The 23,545-nt window shown below is 38.6% G+C and overlaps 2 protein-coding genes across 3 annotated transcripts; one reads left to right on the top strand and one right to left on the bottom strand.

The window, feature by feature from the left end:
• Positions 1-1,990: 1,990 nt before the first annotated feature.
• LOC126513331 (translation initiation factor IF-2-like) lies at positions 1,991-3,402 on the bottom strand. Its single transcript, XM_050161656.1, has 3 exons — positions 3,294-3,402; positions 2,209-3,039; positions 1,991-2,126 (listed from the first exon to the last, which is right to left on the bottom strand). Exons 1-3 carry the CDS (start codon positions 3,400-3,402, stop codon positions 2,101-2,103), a joined length of 966 nt encoding a protein of 321 aa, XP_050017613.1. The 3' UTR covers positions 1,991-2,100.
• Positions 2,197-23,306, top strand: Fbxo30 (F-box protein 30). Of its 2 annotated transcripts, none has more exons than XM_050161616.1 (3): positions 2,197-2,326; positions 11,654-13,703; positions 17,119-23,306. In XM_050161616.1, exons 2-3 carry the CDS (start codon positions 11,670-11,672, stop codon positions 17,320-17,322), a joined length of 2,238 nt encoding a protein of 745 aa, XP_050017573.1. In that variant the 5' UTR covers positions 2,197-2,326; positions 11,654-11,669; the 3' UTR covers positions 17,323-23,306. The 2 variants fall into 2 exon arrangements, with proteins under 2 accessions (XP_050017573.1, XP_050017574.1); XM_050161617.1 differs by lacking the exon at positions 2,197-2,326 and adding an exon at positions 2,596-2,732.
• The last annotated feature ends 239 nt before the right edge of the window (positions 23,307-23,545 follow it).

Here is a 23,545-nt window from a genome sequence, read left to right as displayed (position 1 = left end):
TTTCAGGCCCCGGTATTAGGTGATTCGAACTGGCTTGTGAGGAACGGCCCTTCCTACCACAGTCCCAGTTGGGAATTCCCATGGTCTCAAGACTTCACAGCTGCAAATCTGCCCCTGCCTGCTCACACTTGTCTCTGGCCAGTGATGCTTTCCCTAATTAGCACATGACTTAATCTGGAGTCTTGACTTTTTGGTTGCTTTGGCCACAGGCTGGTGGGCTAGCTGGGCACAGAAGTTTATTCAAATTTGGATGCTGTTAGCCTTGGCAGGGAACAAATAGAAGGACGATTTGTCAGGATCGGTTTGGCGGACTCAGTTTGCGCTGAAAACGTCTACCTCTTGCAGTCTAGTCTTGTGTGCAGGCTTTGTGACTGCGGTGTTATGGGGTAGGTTCTGTGTATGCACGTAGCGTGCCATTCCTCAGGAACCATCTACTCTCTCCTTGCTGGTCCGCTGCCTCCCCAGTGCCAGAATTAAATCCTCGTTCGTATTTCCTTAGCCACTAGACCTGACTTTTTACACAGGTGCTGGGAACCTCAGGTTCTCCTGCTGGCTCAGCCAAAAGTTTACCAACTTCCCTGTCCCCTAGTTTTTGTTTTATCATTTTCATCGAACCCCACTGTGAGAGTGACCTCTAGAAAACTGGGATTTGTACTTTTGTTAATTGATGTAACTTGAGAACAGACGAAGGTTCCTCTCTCTCTAGAGAGTAGACAGGTCAAAGCTCTACTGCTTATTCATTCATTTTTTATACTGCTTTAAATTGCCAAAGTACCTGATGCTTCCCTGGGTGGTTAAGCCACAGAAAAGGTAGCTTTGCTCAGTCGCAAGTCTAGACCAAATTCCATGTAGATATATTTGAAGAAATGTGATTCCTGTTTTGTTTTTGCTTTTTTTTTTTTTTTTTTTTTTTTTTTTTTTTTTTTTTTTNTTTTTTTTTTTTTTTTTTTTTTTTTTTTTTTTTTTTTTTTTTTTTTTTTTTTTTAGGAAATCTGAGTCTCTGGTTACCACTTACAGAAGGGCAGAGGTTTTTTGGCTTGCACCGAGTCCCACTCAGCTGGAGGAGGGAGAAAGTGACCTAGTATCAAATAGGTAATTTAGGAAAGCACAAAGTCTAGCTGGGCGATGGTGGCGCACGCCTTTATTCCCAGCACTTTGAAGGCAGAGGCATGGTGGATCTCTGTGAGTTCGAGGCCAGCCTGGTCTACAAGAGCTAGTGCCAGGACAGGCTCCGAAGCCACAGACTAAACCCTGTCTCCAAAAACCAAAAAAAAAAAAAAAAAAAAAAAAAGCACAAAGCTCCAAAGTACAACTAATACTATCATTTAATAATAGGATGCCTTTGGAATCCCTTATTTTTGTAAAAAGGTGTTGTAATGGAAGAGTGTGTGACTCAATCGCGACCACGTGTACAGAAGAAGCAAGTTTTCCACCATTTCACCTGCCCGCTTCACTTTTCTTACCCTGGCCCCTTTGGTTCTAACACTTTGGTCTGAGGACAAGAGCCTGCCTATAGCCAAATCTTAAAAAATAAGCAAACAAAAACAACAAAACAAAAAACAGAAAGGAAAAAAAAGAGCAACACACAATCCAAACGTCCTGAATGTTCCAAAAAAACAAATTTCTTCATTAAAAAACAACAACAAAAGGACTTTTACAGTCCTTTTTTTTTTTTTTTTTTTTTTTTTGGCTAAGCACCCCAGGGTTTTGTGTTGTTACTTGAGCGTGCAGATCTTTCAGGTGAAGAAGTCTAAAGAGCCAGTCCCTTCAGGACGGTTGAAGCCTGTGAGCCATCGTTCCCAACAGCTGGAGTACAAATGCAGTCAACAGAAGGAGCACACAACAGGGTTTTCTCTCCTCTGCCCCGCCCCATTCCCTACAGGACCGTTTTGGGATGGGAGTGGGCATGAGGCCTCCAGACGGTGGGCGTCGGTGACATCACTGTCCCCCGCCCCGCCGCACAGCCGGGCCGGCAGTAGTAACCGGGCCGCCTACGGGCACTGTGTGTAGCAGGGTGACCGCGCTTTTGTCCCCAAGGTGTTTCCCAGAAGTCGCGCCGCGCCCTCTGGAGGCCGCGTGGGTCGCCCACGGAAGCCGTCCTCAGCGGGCTGCCGGGCAGCAGAGTCCTACAAGGGGAAACGGGTCACCGAGTCACAGGGCTGGGGCACGTGAGGTGGTGGCCGTTACCACCGACAACCGGGAGCTGACCTATTTCCTGCGAGTGCGAGCGGGCCGGCGAGCGAGAAGCACGGGTCACGCGCGCTCCTCGGTGCCAGCGTCCTCTACAGTGCCACAGGAGCTCTGGGATTCCTTCCCGAAAAGCAAGGTCCGGTAGCGGACCCGGGCTGGGAGCACGGCGGGAGGCGAGCAGCGGGAGCACCACCGGGAGAGGCGGGGACGCACCTAACCAGCCGCTCTCCAGCGCGTTCTCCGGTCCGCCCTCCCCAGGTCGCGGCCCCGGCAGAGGACAGCGTGCGCGTCCTCGCCGGCCGTGCGTGCGCGGGCCCGCTGCCGGGCCGAGGGGGGCGGGGCGCGGCGGGGCGGGGCGCACGAGGAGGGCGGTGGCGGTTGGAGGCCGAGGAGAAAAGGCGGCGGTCCGGCCGGGGCGGAGGCTCAGAGGGGTCGGACGGGCCGGGCTTCGTGCTCGGTACGGTTGCGGTGACGGTGCGGAGTCGCCGGGCGCGACGGCCAGGGCAGCCGGGGCCTGAGCGGCGCTGCGGGCGCGCGGGCCGGTGAGTGTGGCGAGGCCGCGGGAGGCTGGCGCGGGGACGCGGGCGACGGGGCTGCGCCGGGTTAGCGGCCGGGGACGACGCGGGGCCGAGGGGGCGGCGGGCCCGGTGGAGTCGGCACAGCCCTGGGCCTGTTCTGCTTGACAGGGACACGGGACCGCGCCCGGTCGTCTCTGTGTGTGGCCTTCTGAGCCGCCCGGCCAATGGCTCCCCGACCCCCGGGGACGCAGACCCCGGTGAGGTCCCCTCTCCGTGTGCACGGAGGACCCCGGGGAGCCGGGGTCGCCCCCTCTGGCTTGTGGGAAATGAACTGGGGTGGTTTGGGCACAAACGGGTTAAAGGTCTGCGAGGCATCTCCAACTGTCTGCTCGGGATGAGCGAAGTTGGTAACTTTTCCATTCATGGAAGTGAGAGGCGCCCAGGCTTAGCCTTGGCCCTTGTTAAAGGGAAACTTTGGACTCTCCCCGCAAGTTTCTGGGTCTTGCTTACGGAGTCCCAGATTGGAAGCAGGACGTGGAACGCACGGTGGATGCAGAGTCACCCGGGACTAGAATACATTTTTACCTTGATGGCGGCTCGTGTTTACCGTGGTTCTCCTGCCCTCCCTTTCTGGAGTCCTGTGGTTAAATCCCGGATAAAAGATGCTTGGGAAGGAGTTGACCTTTTCTCCCATGATTGCTTTGTTGACTGTGATCCAAAATGAAGTTATTTATGGGCATTCTGGTATCAGTGAGGGTTAAAAGTTTTAATACGAAGTCTCAGAGAGTTTCTGGATTTCTTTTCACTTGCTGTTTGCTAAATTTCAGACATAGTAAGTTACATTAACATGGTTTGCACGTTTTTGTGTCAAAAGTTTTCCAAGACAATCCCATGCTGACTGGCAAAAAGAAGAGAATAACATGAAGGGTTCCTGCTGGGTTTCTCTAAGGCGCGCGTTCCCTCTGCTGTCGTGTTGAAGCACTCACTCTTCCTTATGCTTAGTCACTGTTTTTTACTGTAGGAGTTTAGTTGGGGACAACATGGTGTTTTGCTAACTTTTTAGATTGGCAGCTTGTACCTGATACTTAATACAGTGACATAAGCTTTTGTATGTGTATATGTGATTCTAGAAATAGTTTTATGAGTAGTATATGAAAGTGAAGTTTGCCTTTGTGGTATTCGTTTAATTTCAATCCAGTATTTTTGAGTCTTTAGGCTCGTGTTTGGGGTTTCTTGTATATTTTTGTTTTAAGTTATAAAATACTTAAATCAAATATGCTTTCAAAAGTAATATTGCATAAAATAATTAACACATCCTGCGTGATTGGAAAGGTGCTTTAAGGTCACTCAAACAGGCTTTAGTTGATGTGTTTACTATTTGATATAGCCTGTTTCTAAAATATGACTGTTAGATAATCTTAAATAAGTTTCTAAGACTGGTGTTTATTTTTATAAAAGGAGTTACTCTTGCTGGGCATGTTCTTGGAGAATGTCATTGTATTTATACATTATATTTAATGATAAAACTTTTAAGAAGACTGAGTGAAAATCACTAAGTCTCATATTAACTATGATGGATAGGAGAGATTCAAGCTGAAGTAGTAGCTTGTTTATTGTACATGCTAAAAGGAAAGGATTAGACACAATATACCTCAATTAAAACCTAGGTATTTTTGTTTTGAATCAAAAAGGTGTCTTTGTTGTAAAGAATGGTTAAAGTTAGCAGTGGGGTAGTTCCTCATAGAGCTGCATTTAGTAAGCTTTATAAAGCAAAGCAGAATACATCCACTTGACGGTAACTATGTCTATATACTATTGAGCACAGACATAACTGTAATCAGCTTTTCAGAAATTCTGGATTGTTTTCAAAGAATCATTGCTTTAAGATCCAAAGCTGAGGCTTGGTAGAAGCCTCTTGCTGTCTTCCACTGAGTCCTGCCATTTGGGTAGACCTATTTTTATCTGTGTATTAATTCAAGTAGGTTCTTTTCTGGGTATTTAATGTTTTCTACTATTTTAATTTCTGATCTAAGTCTTTGATTATTTGTTTAGTGGAGAAAATTGTCAATAGTTAGAACTTTTGTTTAAAAATCTCTAACCATGACCAGGTTTAAAAATGACAGATGTATGTTTTAAATATAGTACATGTTTTGATATAGTACATAAGAATGGATAAGAACATGAAAATAAATATTCATGCCATTAGTTCATTTTTCTTTAAAGCTAGAAGTAAAGTTTAATGAAATAATTAGAAAATATAACTCATTTATCCATTTGGTTAGTCTCAGTTGTCAACTTGACAAAACCTAGAGTTATCTGAGAGAAGAAGCCTTAATTGAGGAATTGCCTAGCTCACTCTGTCCTGGGTGTATGCCATGCTGGATTGTCTTTAGTCTTAATTGATGTGGGAGGGCCCAGTCTTATCTATCCCTAGACTAATAGATGGTCCTGGACTATATAAGAAGAGCATCAGACAGTGAGCAGGCCAAAAAGCAACATTCCATCATGGTTTCTGCTTGAGTTCCTACCCTGACTTTCCTAGATAAACTGTGACCTGGAAGTGTTAGCTGAAACAAACCTTTTCCACACTGTAGTTGCTTTTGATCCATGTTTTATGTTACCACAACAGTATAGTGGAACTAGAACACCTTTGGGTTGGGAGTATGTGCTATGAGTTGGAAATTTAGTGATAATCTAACTTTCATCATGTGTAGCCATCTGAATCACCACCACCACCACCACCACCACCACCACCACCACGGATTTAAGTTTGTTGTGTTTTGTTTTTACTGTGTTCAAAACAGAGTCCAAACACTTGTATCTGCTAGACAAGTGCTTTACTGCTGAGCTACCTGGATACCACCTCCACCCTTTAAAAGCAGATAGAATGACTGAGGTATAGATTTATCTTCAAAACTAAATGTACCTATTTGATTAGTGGGTCATTCAGTGATTCTATTTACTAGATACTAGCACCTCTGACTATACAAAGGTAAGGTTTCCTAGAGACACTTGTAACTGGTTGCTAAATTGATAATTTTGGTAATGGACTTCCTTATAATTAATTAGACAAGATTGGTTAATATCAGCCTTATATTAAACAGGTTTGTTTAGTAGAAGTCTGTTTCATCTATACACAAATGTAATGCTATGGTAAGCAGTCAGTCAGGCTGCTGCCACTTCATATTTTGAGCTGATTTTCCTTTGTGCCCTGCTCACCTGTACATGTACTGGCAACAACTATTGTCTTCCCTTATTTTACCTGATACTTTTCTCTATATTCAGTTTTCTAAGGTTTTATTTATTTTTTTAAATATTTATTTATTATGTATACAATATTCTACCTGTGTGTATGCCTTCAGGCCAGAAGAGGGCATCAGATCTCATTACAGATGGTTGTGAGCCACCATGTGGTTGCTGGGAATTGAACTCAGGACCTTGTGAAGAGCAGGCAATGCTCTTAACCTCTGAGCCATCTCTCCAGCCCCATTTCTAAGGTTTTAAAAACGTAGAAAATTGAAGTTACCTTTTGATTGTCTTTACTATTATTTCTTTCTCTTTTTCTTCATATATACATATATATGAATACGATATATATATATATATATATATGAATATGATACCCAGGACACATTATCCAGGTGCTTAGGAAGTGTTTGAACACCATTAACTCTGTGTGACTGGTTGAGATATTTTGTTTTAAACTAATTTTGAAATGTTAAATCTGTAAGTTTTTATTATGTCGTGGTATATTTTCATGAAATCAAGAATGGGAATTGATTTACTTATTCTTTCATTTGTATATTTACACGAATGAATCTCAAAGCACAATTTTGAATTCGGAAAACATAAGGATGGTATGAGACAGAGATAGTTTTGTGTCTTGGAGATTATGCTTTGCTATAGAACTAGTTATTTAAAAAATGAATGATTTATTTTCAGTTGTCCCTAGTAATGCCCTAAAGTACAGCATGTAATAAGCATGCATTTTGTAAGGGCTCCAGACCTTGCCTTGGGTTCTAAGGGCGGGTCACAAGCTGAAACTGGAGTTGAGACACATGGCATATCAGGAGGAGAGGTGTGTGTATTTGTGTGTGTGTCTTAGGAACTGGTGACATTAGAAACAGCCATGAGTTGCATTAAACAACTCTTCTTAGCATGTCTTAAATTTTGCTAGTTTATGATTATGTTATCTCCTTATATATTTTAGTGAATTTTGAGTAATTGTTGGGGGTAGTGTCTCTGTGCCTTAAATGGCAACTTCTCATTTCATTGTATGGGAAAATGCCATGTCTTAAAACTATTTTTAAGGATTGCTAGTCAGCCACAGAGTATGAGTTGGCAACCAACTTCTGTTAGAGAAAATGGAAACTATTGTAAAACATTCCATCATTTACAAATAATGTGTAGTCTAATGAAACTTTTCAGTAATTCAAGTGTAGATTAATAGAAATTGATTTTAGCTTGTTTTTAAAAACCTCTTGAGTTTAATAAAGCTCATCTTGAACTTGAAGACATAATTTTAGCAACATGTTTTCTGCTAGGCCTGCTGTGTCATTGTTCAACTGATAAATCAAAGATTGAAGTTTTAAAACCTGTTCCACAGGATTCATGAGCAATTTGAAATAGTCTGTGATGGCTTTTTAAATTTTAAAACAATGATCTTGATTAGAAAAAGGATAAATCTGGAAGAACTTTAAAGTTTGAAAGCAAATCTCTCTCCCTAGAAAGACTGTTGTTATATTTTCTTATTTCTTTGTTTATTTAACTATAAAGTAAACTTGATACAGATTCCTAGTTTGTATAGCTATATTGAGAATGGTTAAATTCATACTGTTTCATATGTTCATATTTAAAACATGTGGTCAAAGGAATGTGCTTTAGCAATTATAAACCCACAAGAGTGATTAAGTGTTAGAATAAACTACAAGCAAAATTGTGTAATCTTCATTCCTCAAATAACATCTTAAAATTGAATCACCAATTGTTAAAGAGCTATTTTCTTAACTTTTTAATAAGTAAACATGTCTGCTATTCCACATGAAAATTGATAAGATGTACATTTAAGTCCTATCTTGCCACTTAACTAGATAAGATGACTTTGGAAAGGTCACTTACTGCTTCTAAACACTATTTTTCTCTGAGTTACAGGAAATTGACTTGGTATTTGTTAAGAAGGATACAATTAATATTACCCCCTTTTCTAAGTTTACTTTTAAAAGTAATAAAATACTTCAGATGTGTTGCTGAGGCTGCATTTTTTTAAAACATTTTTATTGAGAAGGGGTAATGTGGAAGATGCTACTTATTTTGAAACTTAAGAACCTTCTCCTTCTACCTTTGCAAGTTGCTACTGTTTTTGCAGGTTAGTCAGAATTGCACCTTTCAATTAGGTGCTATCTTTAAGATGTGCTCTGCCTGATGTGATTATGTGATGGTGTGTGCAACAACATAACGTGCTCATTGAAGTCCTAAAAGCAGTGGTCACTGTTGAAACAGCTTGTCGTTTGAGGTTTCCCTCTTAGCAACAGTCAAGCTTAACCTCTAGCATGTGAGATAAACTCAGTCTTGTTATTGCAAAATAAGAAAGCTCCAGCTTTTTTCACAGTCTAATTCCTCAGCAAGGTTTGTCTTAATTCTTATTAAACATTTTCATTGCTTTAATTATAAATATTTCCCATACTTAATCTCTCGTTTCCTTTCTTGTTCTTTTAGTACAACTAGTTTAAATTTAGAATAAACTCTTGCCTATTTGTAAGAAAACAACATTTTTGGAAGTATTTATCTCATGCTGTTATTTTTAAGCACAATTTAAAGCTGACTTGGTGTTGAATGTGTACATTGTTCCCTGGCATTGTTGACCATCACCATATCAACTTGGGACTTTGCTACTCGTACAGAGGTGCTTGTTGGTAACAGCTGGATTTTTGCTATTCCTGTTGAGGAATGTTAGTCTTCAACCAGAAAAAAAAGTTGTAACAATTTGTGGAGTGATTACCCATCTAAACCAATCTAGAATTTATGGAGATACGCGCTAGAGAGTCAGCAGTAATCTGCACCCAATGAAAAAAATAGGCTATGAATCTTTGTATTTAGAAATTATACACTGCAGTATAATTTATTTTTGAAAACACCAAGTTGAATTGCCTCTGCAATGTACAGGTAGAACTATAAAGAGGTGTAGAGGTCTGGAGTTTGGAACATTTTTAGGCAGCATGTAAGAAGAGTTTTCTGCCTATAGATGGTAAGTGAAAGTTGGAAATACCTAGCACACCCAGGAGGAATAATGTCATGAAAAATGACACGAAACCCTGAAGAAAATTAGTATTTAAGGAAAGACCATCCATGTAGTGATAGGAGCAGCGGGCTGCATTCTAGCCCAGCTCCCGCAGGGCTAGCTTATGCCCCAAAATAACAACACACAAATTATATTTTTTTAAACACTGTTTGACCCGTTATCTGTAGCCTCTTATTGGCTAAGTTTTATATCTTGTTTTAACCCATATTTATTAATCTGTGTAGCACCATGTGGTGGCTTACCGGGAAGGATCTTAACCTGTGTCCATCTTGGAGAGGAGAGGCATGACATCTGTCTGAGGTGTCTGCCTCACTTCCCTTTTTTCTAGCATTTTGTTCTGTCTACTCTACCCACCTCTGTTTTGAACTATTAGGCCAAGCAGGTTTTTTTAATTAATTAACCAATGAAAGCAACAGATAGACAGATGACCCTCCTCCATCACATCCAGAGAGATAAGAGGGAACTTGCTTAACTGTGATAAGGTGGGAAAGGGAAGGTACAGCCAAGGGGATGGGAGCTAGAGGAGGCAAGAAGAAAAAGAGCCCTTTAGACTGATGAGGACCTTGGTCTTAATGTGGGGTAGTAATAATAAAAACAGATGAGAGGGCCGCTGAATATGTGCATAGGAAACTACACGTTTTGGGTTGTTTTTCTTAAAATTTGACTTGGAAATAAGAATGATAGGAAAAGACAGGTATTTTTTAACTTCACCGCTAATAGAAACAAATGAAACAGTTAAAGATTTTAGGAGAAAAAAAAATGTATTGAATAAGCTTACAGTTAAGTCAGCATATTTTGCTTACACTTTCTCTTATTTTTGGTGTAAACTTTGCTTGGTGCAATGTTAAAAAAAAACAATCAGTTTTAAGATGAGAGAGTGCAGGAGAGTAGGCCATGCACCTCCCATGGGCAGGCAGCACATAGAGCCAACTCCCTTGGTGTTAATGTGGGTGAGAAGTAGTGAGCATGGGAAAACTGGCCTACTCATCTGTCAGGTCAGGTATGGGTGGAGGAGAGATTGCCGTCCCACCTCACCCCATCTCACCCCATCAACACCTGAAGCTGGTGGAAGAGCTGGCCCTACTCTCATCAGCTGCCGCACTCAGGAGAGCAAGCTCTACCTGTCTCCTGTACAACATAGTGGTGTAGGTATGAGAGACCCAACCCTGAGGATGTGAAAGTGGGAGAAGTGGCCCCACCCCTTGCTTCTTGCTGCAGGAGGTAAACTAGCGTGGGCAATGCAGGAGAGGTCACTCTGGTGGTGAGGACAAGGGAGAATTGGTGGACTGACCAACCCTGCAATTTCCTAGGCCCAGGACCAGGGTTATGTGTTGACCCACCCTAACATCCATCCCATCTGTTGTCTCCTGGAGCATGGAGTGGGTGGTTGGGTGGGTTACTCTTGTGGACCCAGGACTGCAAGATCTCCATGACACAGGGCAGCAATGGAATGTCCAGGAAGAGTCGCAGAAACCAGGGACCTCGAACCAGACCAGTTATTCTTTCGATGAGTGCCTGCATGTAAAAAATCTATGGATGGAGGGGTTTGCTGTGTGACTCTGTGTCACACTGCAGCTTCCGTAATGAGAACCCCCATCTCATGGAAGGGCATTTCTTCTCTTAAATTTTATTATCCTTGTGGGGGGTAAGGAGATGGGTGAGGTTCAGAGATGTGGTGTGGAGACATAATGTAAAAGACACAAAGAATAAATAGAAAATTAAAAAGATGAGTGTCTGTAATCCCTTGTTATTTCATAGATAGTTTCCCCTCCCTTAAAGTTAAAATGACTTTCACTTACTAAAAGACTGAAATCCATAGACTAGCACGTTACATTGGCCAAGTTCCCTTTTGGCCTCATTTCTCACGACTTTCTTGCATTTCACCATAATCCATTAATATTAGGAAGATTGAACATATTTTGTCGATTCATTTGCCGTTACTTCAAAATGAATTTCCCTTTCTTAGTAATTTACCCTGCTGCTTTTCTATGCTAATTGTCTTCACTGTGCTTCCATTTTCCTCCTATTGTATTGACCCACATAATGTGATCAAGTTTTGTAACTCCTTCAAGAGGAGATACTAATTCCCCTGTATATTGCTAGAGAGAACACGGTGCCTGGTACCTAGGGACTAGCAAGAAACTCATATTTAGTAAAGTGAATGAGAGATGGCCTTCAGAAGTAATATATATATTCATGTATTTTCAACAACATGATGAGGGGTCTGCAATGAGGCATATCAAAATCAAGTTAATTGAAATTTAAAAGCTAAAATCTATAGTATTCTCCGAAATTTGGGAGTTAAAATAACACTTTTATTATAATTTATTTAGTATATGATACTATATTTTGAATATTATATTTGGAAGCGATAAGATGCATATTATCGTTACCTAGTATGTAAATGTGAAACTATGACTAGATTGTTACTAAAATACTAGATTGTTACTAAAAGTGTTTAAGCTCCTTTAGGGTTTATTAATTATATGTCAAATTAACCACTTAAATGTTTGTATCTGCTTTACATATTTCATTCTTAAGAATAACCTAAAGTATATTGATGATTTGATTTATTATACAGTTTTGAAAAATTAACCATTTTTTTTGTCTAATGACTTTCTTTACCTTTTTCTGTTTGAAAAACTAGAGCTGGGCTGGCCATTATGGAAGAAGAGGTGCAGCAGCACTCACACTGTGTGAACTGTGTCAGTAGACGGTGTATGACCAGACCAGAGCCTGGGATTTCCTGTGACTTGATTGGTTGTTCTTTGGTTTGTGGAGCAGTTTTCCATTCTTGTAAAGCTGATGAGCATCGACTCTTGTGTCCCTTTGAACGAGTACCTTGTTTAAATAGTAACTTTGGATGTCCATTTACCATGGCGCGAAATAAAGTCGCTGAACATCTAGAAATGTGTCCTGCAAGTGTGGTGTGCTGTACAATGGAATGGAACCGATGGCCAGTTAGTTATGCAGACCGGAAATCATATGAAAATCTAAGCAGAGATGTTGATGAAGTGGCACAATTAGACATGGCCTTGGCTCTTCAAGATCAAAGAATGCTTTTGGAATCTCTCAAAGTGGCCACCATGATGTCAAAAGCAACTGATAAAATATCTGAACCTAGAGAACAAATTTCAGTGAAATCAAGTGTTCAGGAAATGCCATGTACTAATGGGTTAGTATCTGTTGATGAAGAATCTTATGGTGCACTTTATCAAGCTACTGTAGAAACAACCAGAAGTTTGGCTGCTGCTTTAGATATCCTGAATTCTGCCACAAGAGACATTGGTGTATTAAATACAAGTCTTCATGCCACCACAGATGATATGGATGAGAATAACAGAGATAGCGTTCAGGACAGAAACTTAAAAGACCAGGACCACCTTGATGAGGATGAGATAGGAGCAGTAGGTGGAGTTGACCATAATGGCACAAGTCAGAATGCTCAGTTTGAACAAAATGGTTCAAGTGATTTACTGTGTGACTTACGTGCAAGTTCTGTTGGTACTTCTACTCTTTGTAATGGCTTTCCTTTGGAAAATACGTGTTCACAGGTCAAAGACCAGGATCACAGTTTTCCAGCTGATTCCATAGAAAGAAATATAGAAAATGGAGAATGTGCGGCAGCAGATGGTACTTCAGAACCTTCCAGTTCACTTTTAGTAGCAGCGCAACTTAGGGAAATAATTCCTTTCAGTGCTTTGCCGGATAGCACATTTCAACATATCCTCATGCCACATGAAGATGGTGAGGAGGACTTGTATTGGAAGAAGGTAGACTTAGGGAGCTTGAAGGATCTTGATGAATCACACTTCAGTCATGCTCCTTCATTCAAGTTTCTTTCTAATTCATGGTATATACCAAAGGAAGACAAAGCCGTCGATACATCAGATTTAGAAGTTGCAGAAGATCCCATGGACCTCCAAGGAATAGATCTGATTACAGCAGCATTACTGTTTTGTCTGGGAGATTCTCCAGGTGGGAGGGGTATATCTGATAGCCGCATGGTTGATGTTTATCATGTTGACTTTGGAACACAGACTTTTTCACTTCCATCTGCAATATTAGCTACAGATACAATGGTTGGAGAAATAGCTTCAGCTTCAGCATGTGATCATGCCAATCCACAGCTTTCAAATCCAAGCCCTTTTCAGACACTTGGGCTGGATTTAGTTTTGGAATGTGTTGCTAGGTACCAGCCTAAGCAGCGTTCAATGTTTACCTTTGTATGTGGACAGTTGTTTAGAAGAAAAGAATTTTCTTCCCATTTTAAGAATGTGCATGGTGACATTCATGCTGGACTCAATGGGTGGATGGAACAGAGGTGTCCTTTGGCTTACTATGGTTGCACCTACTCTCAGCGTAGATTTTGTCCATCCACACAAGGAGCAAAGATTATACATGATCGCCATTTAAGATCATTTGGAGTTCAGCCATGTGTGTCTACAGTATTAGAAGAGCCATCTAGAAACTGTGTGTTGGGATTACGTAGTGACCATCTAAGCAGTCTCCCATTTGAGGTACTGCAACATATTGCAGGCTTTCTTGACGGCTTCAGTTTATGCCAGCTTGCGTGTGTATCTAGGCTAATGAGAGATGTGTGTGGCAGTCTACTTCAGTCTCGTGGAATGGTAATATTGCAATGGGGGAAAAAGAAGTATCCAGAAGGAAATTCATCATGGCAGATAAAGGAAAAGGTTAGTTTAATTCTAATTTATCAATCTCTTTTAACATAAAATAGGCACTTATTAATGCTATGCTACATCTAATAACTTTTTGAAAAAGTGACCATATCCTATAATGTACTAAGTCAATATGATGGCACATATTAAAAGTGACAATAGAGGACTAAAGTCATTAGAATTCTTAGATACCGTCACTAGTATATCATAGATTTCTTGGCTTTAAAGTCTGTTCTAATACTTGTGTGTCTTCAGATAACCAGTTTTCCTTCAGTTCTTCACTAACCACTTTGTGTCTGTGTTACTACCTGTCATCTTCTAGTTTTGTCTGAAACATTGTCGCCCAGCTGAGGAACCTAGGAGAGGATTTCCTTTGGCCTTCAGTTGTTTCTGTTCTTAATAGCGTCTTTTTCAGGATGAGAAATATGTACACACAACACACATATACATATCTATAGCTGTTACAACAGTTATCCTAGTAATTGACCAACAAACTGCTTAGGTGATGGCCTGAATGGGTGAGTGATGCTGGGTGAGAAGAATAGAGTTTGTTACTGTGTATGGAGACTTTGGGCTTACTGCCAAAGGGGAAGAATATTATTCAGAAATTGATATGGAAATTTAGGTAGACTTAAATTTTATTTACACTCTGTTTTTACTCTGTTTTTGCCTAGCTTCTTCTATTAAAAGCTCTATCCAGGGCAATCACAGTACCTCTGATAGAGACCCATAATTGTACCATCAACCAACTCCCAAATCATGACATGGGGATTTCTTATTAGCTTAGCTTATTAGCGTAGCTTAGGCTCATTTCTGGCTAGCTCTTTTAACTTAAATTAACCTGTTTCTCTTTATCTACCCTTTGCCTTGAGGCTTTTTACCTTTGCTTTCCTTATGTATATCTTACTTTCGCTGCTTCTCTGTCATGTCTGGCTGACTGGCATCTGCATGACTGACTGACCCTGACGTGTCCCTCTCTTTATCCCTGTTTTCTTCTTCTCATCTCTCGAGCCTAGATTTCTCCTCCTACTTATTTTGTCTAGCAGCCCAACCTATACTTCTTCTGCCTAGCTGTTGGCCATTCAGGTTTTTTTTTTGTTTGTTTGTTTTTGTTTTTAAGATTTATTTATTTATTTATTTATTTATTTATTTATTTATTTATTTTGTATACAGTGTTCTGTCTGTCTGTATGCTTGCTTGCTGGCCAGAAGAGGGCGCTAGATCTCATTACAGATGGCTGTGAGCCACCATGTGGTTGCTGGGAATTTAACTCAGGACCTTTGGAAGAGCAGTCAGTGCTCTTATCCTCTGAGCCATCTCTTCAGCCCTGGCCATTCAGTTTTTTTATTAGAGCACTCAGGTGCCATCGTCAGGCAACATGAAACAAGTTCAGCCCATCTTTAACTAATTAACCACACATCTTACATTGTTAAACAAATGCAGCAAAAACAAATTTACACACACCTTATACAGTTGAAATAATATTTCACAGCATAAACAAATTTAACACATCTTTGCATAGTTAAAATATTCCACAACACGTAATATGAATCTTTACATAAAAACGAACAAACAGTATTTGGCTGCATAGTGTTCAGATTTATGTTAATTTATTCTTGGCCCTTAGGTTTTATCTTTACTCATTGCTCTAGTCTTTTAATAAGTCTGTGTCTGCTTCTCTGTTTTATTGAGACTTTGACCAAAGAATGAATATATAAATTATTTTGAATCCGTTTTCTGGTGACATGAAGGTTTTTCACCTAGCTATATATGTGTATTTTTATTTTCTAAGTGATCGAGGGCATCTCTGTTCTTTGGAGTAAGATACTGTAATTGTTGTTGTCCTTAGTCACTAGTATATATATATATATATATATATATATATATATATATATATGGTAGTGTAAATTTCTACAGAGACCTAGTCTTGAAGATTAAATTGCTGTCATTTATACAGATTCTGTGTCCTGTTTTCTCTGTTGAGCCTAAACGAACAAGCAAACATCTACTGAACAAGTCTGCTTGATTATCCCATAGCTTCCCCAAGACTTAGGATGTCCAGCTTACTCTGCCCCTCTACCCACTTAATCTCAGGAAGTAGCATCTTTGTTTACTCAGCTGCCCAAACCAAAGCTTTAAGTGTTAGGGTTGACTCTTTTCTATCCGCTTTATTCCCAAATTCTAGTTGATTGGTTCTTTTTTCAAACCTCTCAGATTTGCCTCACAATCTTACCTTTTGAGTCTTTTTAGATTACTACCACAGCTTTGGGTTCTTCTCCAATATAGTCTCTATATAAAAGTTAGAATTATGTATTTTAATTATATTTTATATTATAGTTGATGTAGTCCTTAAAACTTACTTAATATTTATCCATTGCCTCAGGAATAGAGGCCAACCCCTTTATGAAGCCTTTAAACTGTCTCCTAATCTTATCCTTGCCTCTTCAGTCTCCTGTCACTTCATACTCTGGTCACCTTGACTTAGAATGCTGATGTTTATTTCTTGTCTTAAAGATTGTAGATATATCTCCCTGGTGTTCACACTTAAACACCTGCAGTGTGTTAGATAGCATGCATTTCTACATTACTTTTATTAACCTATTACTGCCCCCACTTTCAAAAGAACGGTAACCTGTCAAATATTTATTTATATATTTATTTATAGTGGTTCTGGGGGTTGAACCTAGGGGTTCCTGTGTGCCATGCAAATATTCTTACTTAACTGGTTCCCAGTCCCCTTTTTTCTTTTTTACTATAATGGAGGCCTTCACTGAATTGCCCAGGCTGGCCTAGAATTCACTTGGTAGTTCAGGTAGGACTTAAGTTTGTTATCCTCCTGCCTCATCCCCTGGGTAGCTGGGACTATAGGCCTGGCAGCAATGATGGTTGCTCTTGTTAGCTGAAAATTGTTCTGTTGTCACTGAATTTTAAGGCATCTGGCTACTTTGGAAGCCATTACCCTCTTGAGAAATTGTTATGAATGCTACCCCTATCCCAGTACTGCTTCTTTCTAGAGCATCTACTGCTTACCATGTGAAGCTGGCTTTCTGTCTTTGTGGCTTCCAAGTCGTATAGACTAATCCAACTGCAGCTAAGAAAATATTTAGGAAAAAATGCACTGAAAATGGCACTGCACACATATTCCTGTTCATTTTTCCGTAGACAATGTAATATTACTACACAACAAATTGCATTTGGTATCATGAGTAACCTAGAGATGATTTTAAAAGTTTATAGGAGGAAGTTATAGGATAACACCACTTTTGACAAGCCTGAATAACAATGGATTTATTCCTTTTTAATTTTAAGCTGTTTGTAACTTGATATTTTATGTTTCTGTATGAATTACAACAGCTAGAGCAGAGCCAAAAGGGCATGCTGATTTTCTGTCTATTGGACTATTTAAATCTAAAGTAGAATTTTCTTCTAGGTATGGCGATTCAGTACTGCATTCTGTTCTGTTAATGAATGGAAATTTGCTGACATCCTAAGCATGGCTGACCACTTGAAGAACTGCAGTTACAATGTTATAGAGAAACGGGAGGAAGCAGTCCCACTGCCGTGCATGTGTGTGACTCGAGAACTCACTAAAGAAGGACGTTCACTCCGCTCAGTTTTAAAGCCCGTGCTCTAAGAACTGTGTTTACTTGCACATACAGGCAAGCACCTGGTCTGAGTTCTTTGTAATATGTGACACTGTATTGATGTATTAAAGATTACAACTAACTAAATTTATTGTCACTATGTACATACTGTTTTGCTGTGACATATATTTTTATAATGTACTGTTACTTGGAAAAAATTGCCTTAATATTTGAAATGTGTGAAATTGTTGGAACACTGCTAGACAGGGTAATTAATCTTTATCTGCATAATTTTTCAAATTACTAATTTTAATGGTGAGCATATTTAAGTTCTAAAAATTTTTGTTTCTCAAACTGAAAAGAACTTGACCAAAAAATTTATTGTTTATGTTTTCTGTGGGTTGAAGCCCATATAATCAGAAGCAAAACTTTGATTCAAAATTTTTCCTGCATAGATTTTTTTCACAGAACACATTCAGTTATTTAAACACTGCCAGAAGATTGTTATTTTTTCTGATACTTTTCTAATTAGTGATCGTATGTGATCTCCAGTACTTACCTAAAGGCACAATAATGACTTCATGCTTTTAAAACAACTCACAGAAATGCGTTCATCCTCTTTTCTTACTACTCTTAAGCTGAAAATGATCATATTCAGTTCTTTTTTCATTAAATTACATATCTGGAGTCAAGGCACAATGTATTATATGACAGATTAAAGTAAAAACAAAGCAAGCCTATGAATTTAACTTGAAATTTTTCATGGTGTTTCATATTTTCCTAGGTATCTAATGTTTGAAAAGAAAATATACCTCACTATAAGTTTGAATTTGACATATTGTTTGAATAAACTTTAAATATTCAGAATACAAAGGGTTTGACTTTTTCAGGGGCTTTTAAAATGTTTATATAGTGAACTATATGTCCATAAAAATAGACTGGTATTGTTTTAAGACATTTTAAAAATTGAAATTTTGTCGGTTATCATCAAACAGAGACCTCTCTTGGTTGATAATCTTGAAACGTTCCCACAGCTCTGCTTCACACACTGCTCTGTTAGAACATAAGAATTGTGTCGTTTCTGGGAAGATCAAGTGTGGTTGTGAATAGTCAAGAGCCTACAGTTTTCAAATTGATGTGTACCAGTTCACTTAATGTGCTTGTTTTAAAGAGATGAACATGCAGTGTCAGTATTTAGAAGTAGATTCCAGAGGCAGAGACGGAAGTGACTTGTCTAGATGAATGCCGGCAGTGCTAAGCTGAAATGGGTGGTGATGTTGAAAACCACCTGTGTCTGCTCTTTCTGTGGTTTTCAGAGTGCTTTGTAGTTACTGGTTTCTGTTTCTCAGATAAGGTAGTCAGACTGGGGAAGAGGGATCCTTGGGCATTAAACATGGATTCTCAGCTGCTCCGGATGTGTTGGCAGCGTCAAGTTCTTATTAGAGTTGGTGGTAAAACTAGTCACTTGTGTTGCCTCATCTGCCGTTTAACTTAGGAGAGTTTGTAATTTCGGTGCTTAAACTTTTTTTTCAACTGTGAGTCTGAGTTGCATTAAAAAACAGTAATAAAAAAAACTTTTGTTTCTGCCAAAAGGTAAAAATAGGAATATAAAATTATATAAAATAAAAAATTATATTAAAAAGTTATATAAAAATATAACTTTGCTTTTTAAATTTTTTTTCTGAAGAATGTGCCTATTTAGGTAATACAAACATTAACCTTTTGTTTTATGTTTTTAATTTTTAAAAATTTATGATTCGTAAACTTAAATCTAGTTCCACAACTGAGATGATTAACATTTTTTCACCTTTCTTTTTCAGTAACTTAAATGGATATTTTAATAACACTCACTATATGTACATGAAAACTGTTTTTATCTACTTTTTTATTTTGTTCAAATAAATATTTTTTACAATTTATTCTGGGTGAAAAAAATGATAGTCAAACTAGACATAAATCTCATTTGAGTTAAGCTAATTTGGCTGTTTTCTGAACCTATTGTTGCAGTTAGCTTTAGATATCCAAAAATGGATACTTAGTAAAACCTGAGTCTTACAGCTAGCATGAAATTTCAGACAGAAAAACTCTGACTCATTCTACATGGTAGTTAATATTTAATTGCAGTTGATATCACTGCATTTTAGCCTGCAGTGATGTGGAAGCAACTTTGGGAGACACAGGAACTGAAAGCTCAAATATTTGCTTAATGAAACAGTTTTAGTACTAATGAAATCCTAAAGAATAACAGTGATCATGTTTTACAAAAATAGACATGAGTGTGTGGTAAGTATTGTAAAATATTATAGTCTTATTTAAGAAACTACTCAGAGCTTAAGGCAGAAGTTGGACATTTGGGTTTACAGGGTTATCAGTGTCATACAGAGAATTCCTCCCTGGGTCTTTGATGAATTCGTTACATGAGTGTTTCAAAGTACTATGAATTACAACCGAACTTGAATTCATCTCAAGGCTAATCCAAAGCTTTCCAAGTTTTCCTCTAATCATAGGCATTTTTTCCTAACTATATTGAAGATAAAGCATTTAAAAGAAAGTTAAAACTTACTGGATTAGTTACATTTATTAAATTAAGAAAAGACTATCTCTTAAAAATGAGAACTCTGGGAACTTTAAAAATGTAAAGTTTGTTATCTTTATCAATACATTATTGTATGTTTAACTTAAAACAAGTTAACTATTCTGTATTTTATCAAAGTAAAAACAAGAATTATATCAGAAACCTGAAATCTAAAAAAAAAAAAAAAAAAAAACTAGCATGACTGCCTTTGAGCTAGTAGCTGTCCGGACTTAGCAGTGCGCCATGACACAGACACTGATGTCAGAGTTTTGAGTTCCAAACTGTATGTAAAGCTTTGCAACAACGGAACAATAAGAACAAAGTCAGTAGTACGCCTGCTTTTCATTTCCTCAGAGTGCTTCTCACGGGCCATATTTTACCCTCAGACTTTGCTACTATGTGATGAGTTTGTACTTTCCAATCTTTCCAGATAGAGATGCTCATTTATTCTCTTTCTGTTTTATTTGACTATTCCTGACTTGTTTTTTAGAGTTCTGATTGCAGATTTGAAATTGGGGTGTTCCTGCTGACTTATGACAGAAGGACGGATGGTTTTCTCTTACATTTTGGAAGGCTCTTGAGATTGTTGGTCGGCCCCAAGTCGCAGTCACCAAATTTTCTTGTGGAAGGAAACATCTGTTGGGTCCCAAGTACCTGCAGGAATTACAATACAAGAGCACTCGGAGGCATGGCATCTGCTCCATGCTTTTAGCCAAGATGTGTGGTGCTTCCTTGTATGAGTCATTGGGTATTGATCTCTTTCAGGTATCTTTAGTCTTTCTCAGTTCATTTGATGAGTTTCCAGTTTTCCCAGGTAACATCCCTTAATTTTTTCCAGCTTTTCTTCATTAATACTTAATCCATTTTAAAGATTTTATATCCCAGATTTTGAACTTTGAGTTCTGTCTGATGACTGAAGCAGTGTGATTTCTTATTAAATTCTCTAAATTTTCTTGACCCGTTGCTTGTTTCTTACTTCATTCATTTCTTAGATTTTTTTCATTTCCATTGTTTCCTAAGACAAATTTCAAGTTGTTACTTCTTTATTGAATTACGAATTTTTAAAAAATGTAACGTCCTTATTTTTTCACTTAAAAGACAAGCATTTCTTCTTTGAGGTTGTTTCAAGACTAAATTGAGGAGTCCAATTTCTGCTTACATTTACATGTTGTGTGACTCCACTTTTGTTTCTTGGAGCTCCTTCTGCATTTTACTAACCTCTTCATGTTTTTACTTTTCTCTATAAGTAATTTATAGTCACTTGTTATGTTCTGTTAACACCTTATATGAATGAACTGCATCTGGATTTCCAACAGTCTTCCACAAACATCATAGTTCGTTTGAAATTTTTCAGTTATCAAAATAGTCTCATAATTATGCAATTCATAATTCTCACAGTCTGATTCAGATCCCCAGGTGTAAGTGTGATGGTCATCCATATCATTTCCATGTTTTATGAACATATTCTTTCCTGAGCTCTTTTTATTGCCCTGCTCTTCATTTTCTTCCTTCTCAAGGGCAAGTTGCTAACCACCAATCTTTCCACACCTTTCTGCCTTCTGCTGTGAACTCTGAATGGCTGAGCTTGGGGACGCAGGGATATCCTGAGTGGTGTGCGGCTCTGCTCCATCATGCGTTTCCTTTACGTACCGTTTGCTCTTCTCTTTTCATTGTGCCACCATATTATATTGTGAAAATATTTTCTTTCTGCTACATATATTCAAATTCCTAAAATGAACTTACATGCCTCGTTCACTTGTAAAGAGAAACTTTGACCTGGATAAAATTTTAATACTTTTTTGACAGTTTCCAAACACAATCATATTGTTTCTGTAATAGTAACATTCCAAATGTTCTAAGCGTTGCTGATTGATGCTTATTATTGCTGACTTAGGTTTTACTGGTGAACATGAAGTTTTTAAATTTGTAAAACTTAAGTTTTTTCAACTTCTTCAACATCTTCAAAGTGGTTTCATCCATCTAGTGTTAGGGGAAAGCTAGTTTCTGGCATGACTGTTTGTCTTAAGATATGTAATGGGAATCTCTTAAGCATGAAAAAGAAATGGTTTTGATATTGGCCTAGTAGGTTGTTGATTTCTGTCTTTGGTAGTTACCAAGATAAAGGTCAAGTCTAGGAATGGAGGCCAATATCAAAGTTCACTTTTAGTCTCAGCCTCCTTCACCAGAGATTATATTATACTCTTTGTCAGTTTTAGGCTGTTTCTGAGACCTCACAGTTTTCTTGGGGGTCAGAAGCAACAATCTGTGTTCGGGTACCCAGGTGATCCTTATACACATTAAGAGGCAATTTAATTTTTTTAACTTTTAAAATTAATGTCTTTTTCCTCACTCCAGCACCTTCCATGTACCCTTCTTGCTCAAATTCATGGGCTCTTTTAATTTTGTGTTTGTGTGCATTCCTAAATACATAAAGACAACATGCTAGTCCATGAATGTTACCTATGTGTCTATTATTTCAGGGCTGACCACTTGGTATTGGATAGCCAATTGGGGCATTTTTCCCTCAGGAAGACTTTATCCCACTCTCAGTATTCTGTAGTTGACTAGTTTTTTATCTATGGTTGAAGCCTCATAATCTTAGGGGCTTATCGGCTGTTTCTCCTCTATTATCCAGGTGAGTGTGTAGGTGTGTACATATTTGAAATAATAATGAAGAGCCATAATTTATTAAAACTGTTTAAATATATGTGTATATGTTAATTTTCTAGTCATGTGATAAAAATACATTGGGTACTATGACTTGGATTTTTGTTAAAAAACAAAGCAGTTTTTAAAAATTTTCCTAGTATCTTACATGGTGTTGACTTTCTTTAAGGTAAATTACACTGCAAATTTTAGTTCATTATCAGTTACCTTTAGTCAAGCAGTCTCGTTCTCTTTAGTGACTGCAAAATCTGGTAAATGTCTAAGATTTTTAAAATAAGAAAAGTGTAGAAATAAAGAAATACTGGATTAAGTCCAATGAAGATATTTAATGAGAATCCCAGCAACACAACAGTGAGAAATACTAAGTGTAAATTTCTGATTTATCATGTATAGAGTCTGTTTTTAGGTCTTTACACTATTTGCATTTTTTAGTATTGTATTCTTACCTGTGTTTTCACATTGAATAGGAGAACCTTAGTAATATTGGTAATAATGGTGTTTTTAGCAAAGCTGTACACATTGAAGGTGTGGGAGTTTATGTTACTATATTGATAAGAGATTTTATTTGTAGAGATTTGACTATTGGATTTTGGTGTAAAACAGATTTTGTGTGTATGTTTCCATCCCCAACTAAAAGACATTGGGTTTATGTTTTAAATGTTGTGAGGAAAGGCTATTCAAACACTTTAAAGTTTTTTTCATGAGTGACATACTACATTGGAAGTAGATGTGATTGTTACCTGAAGAATTGTTTTAGTGAAAGCCCGTGGTGGTGGTGGCATGCCTGTAATCCCAGCACTGGGTAGGGGGTGGGGGGTGGGGGTAGGGGTCGAGCTGGGTAGAGGGGGGGGTAGAGAGTTCACAGCCAGCCTGATATACAAGAGCTAGTTTCAGGACAGACACCAAAGCCACACAGAGAAACCCTGTCTCAAAAACAAAACAAAACAAACAAAAAGAAATGAATGAGAGCAGTTAGGTCAAATCTCTGAACAAAACTTTTTGCATAGAAAGAATTTTTTCGACACTGTGCT

Source organism: Alexandromys fortis, unplaced genomic scaffold (assembly GCF_014885135.2).
Source record: "Alexandromys fortis isolate MF-2015 unplaced genomic scaffold, M_Fortis_MF-2015_v1.1 scaffold_134, whole genome shotgun sequence".
Classification (NCBI taxonomy): domain Eukaryota; kingdom Metazoa; phylum Chordata; class Mammalia; order Rodentia; family Cricetidae; genus Alexandromys; species Alexandromys fortis.
This window is presented reverse-complemented; position numbering and strand designations above follow the sequence as displayed.

Coding starts and splice junctions, on each gene's coding strand:
- LOC126513331 (XM_050161656.1), bottom strand. CDS start 3,402: ATGGGAGAAAAGGTCAACTCCTTCCCAAGCATCTTTTATCCGGGATTT. Junction 3,040..3,293: donor AAACACGAGCCGCCATCAAG/GTAAAAATGTAT, acceptor AAACCACCCCAG/TTCATTTCCCACAAGCCAGA. Junction 2,127..2,208: donor CTCGCACTCGCAGGAAATAG/GTCAGCTCCCGG, acceptor TTCCCCTTGTAG/GACTCTGCTGCCCGGCAGCC.
- Fbxo30 (XM_050161616.1), top strand. CDS start 11,670: ATGGAAGAAGAGGTGCAGCAGCACTCACACTGTGTGAACTGTGTCAGT. Junction 13,704..17,118: donor CATGGCAGATAAAGGAAAAG/GTTAGTTTAATT, acceptor ATTTTCTTCTAG/GTATGGCGATTCAGTACTGC.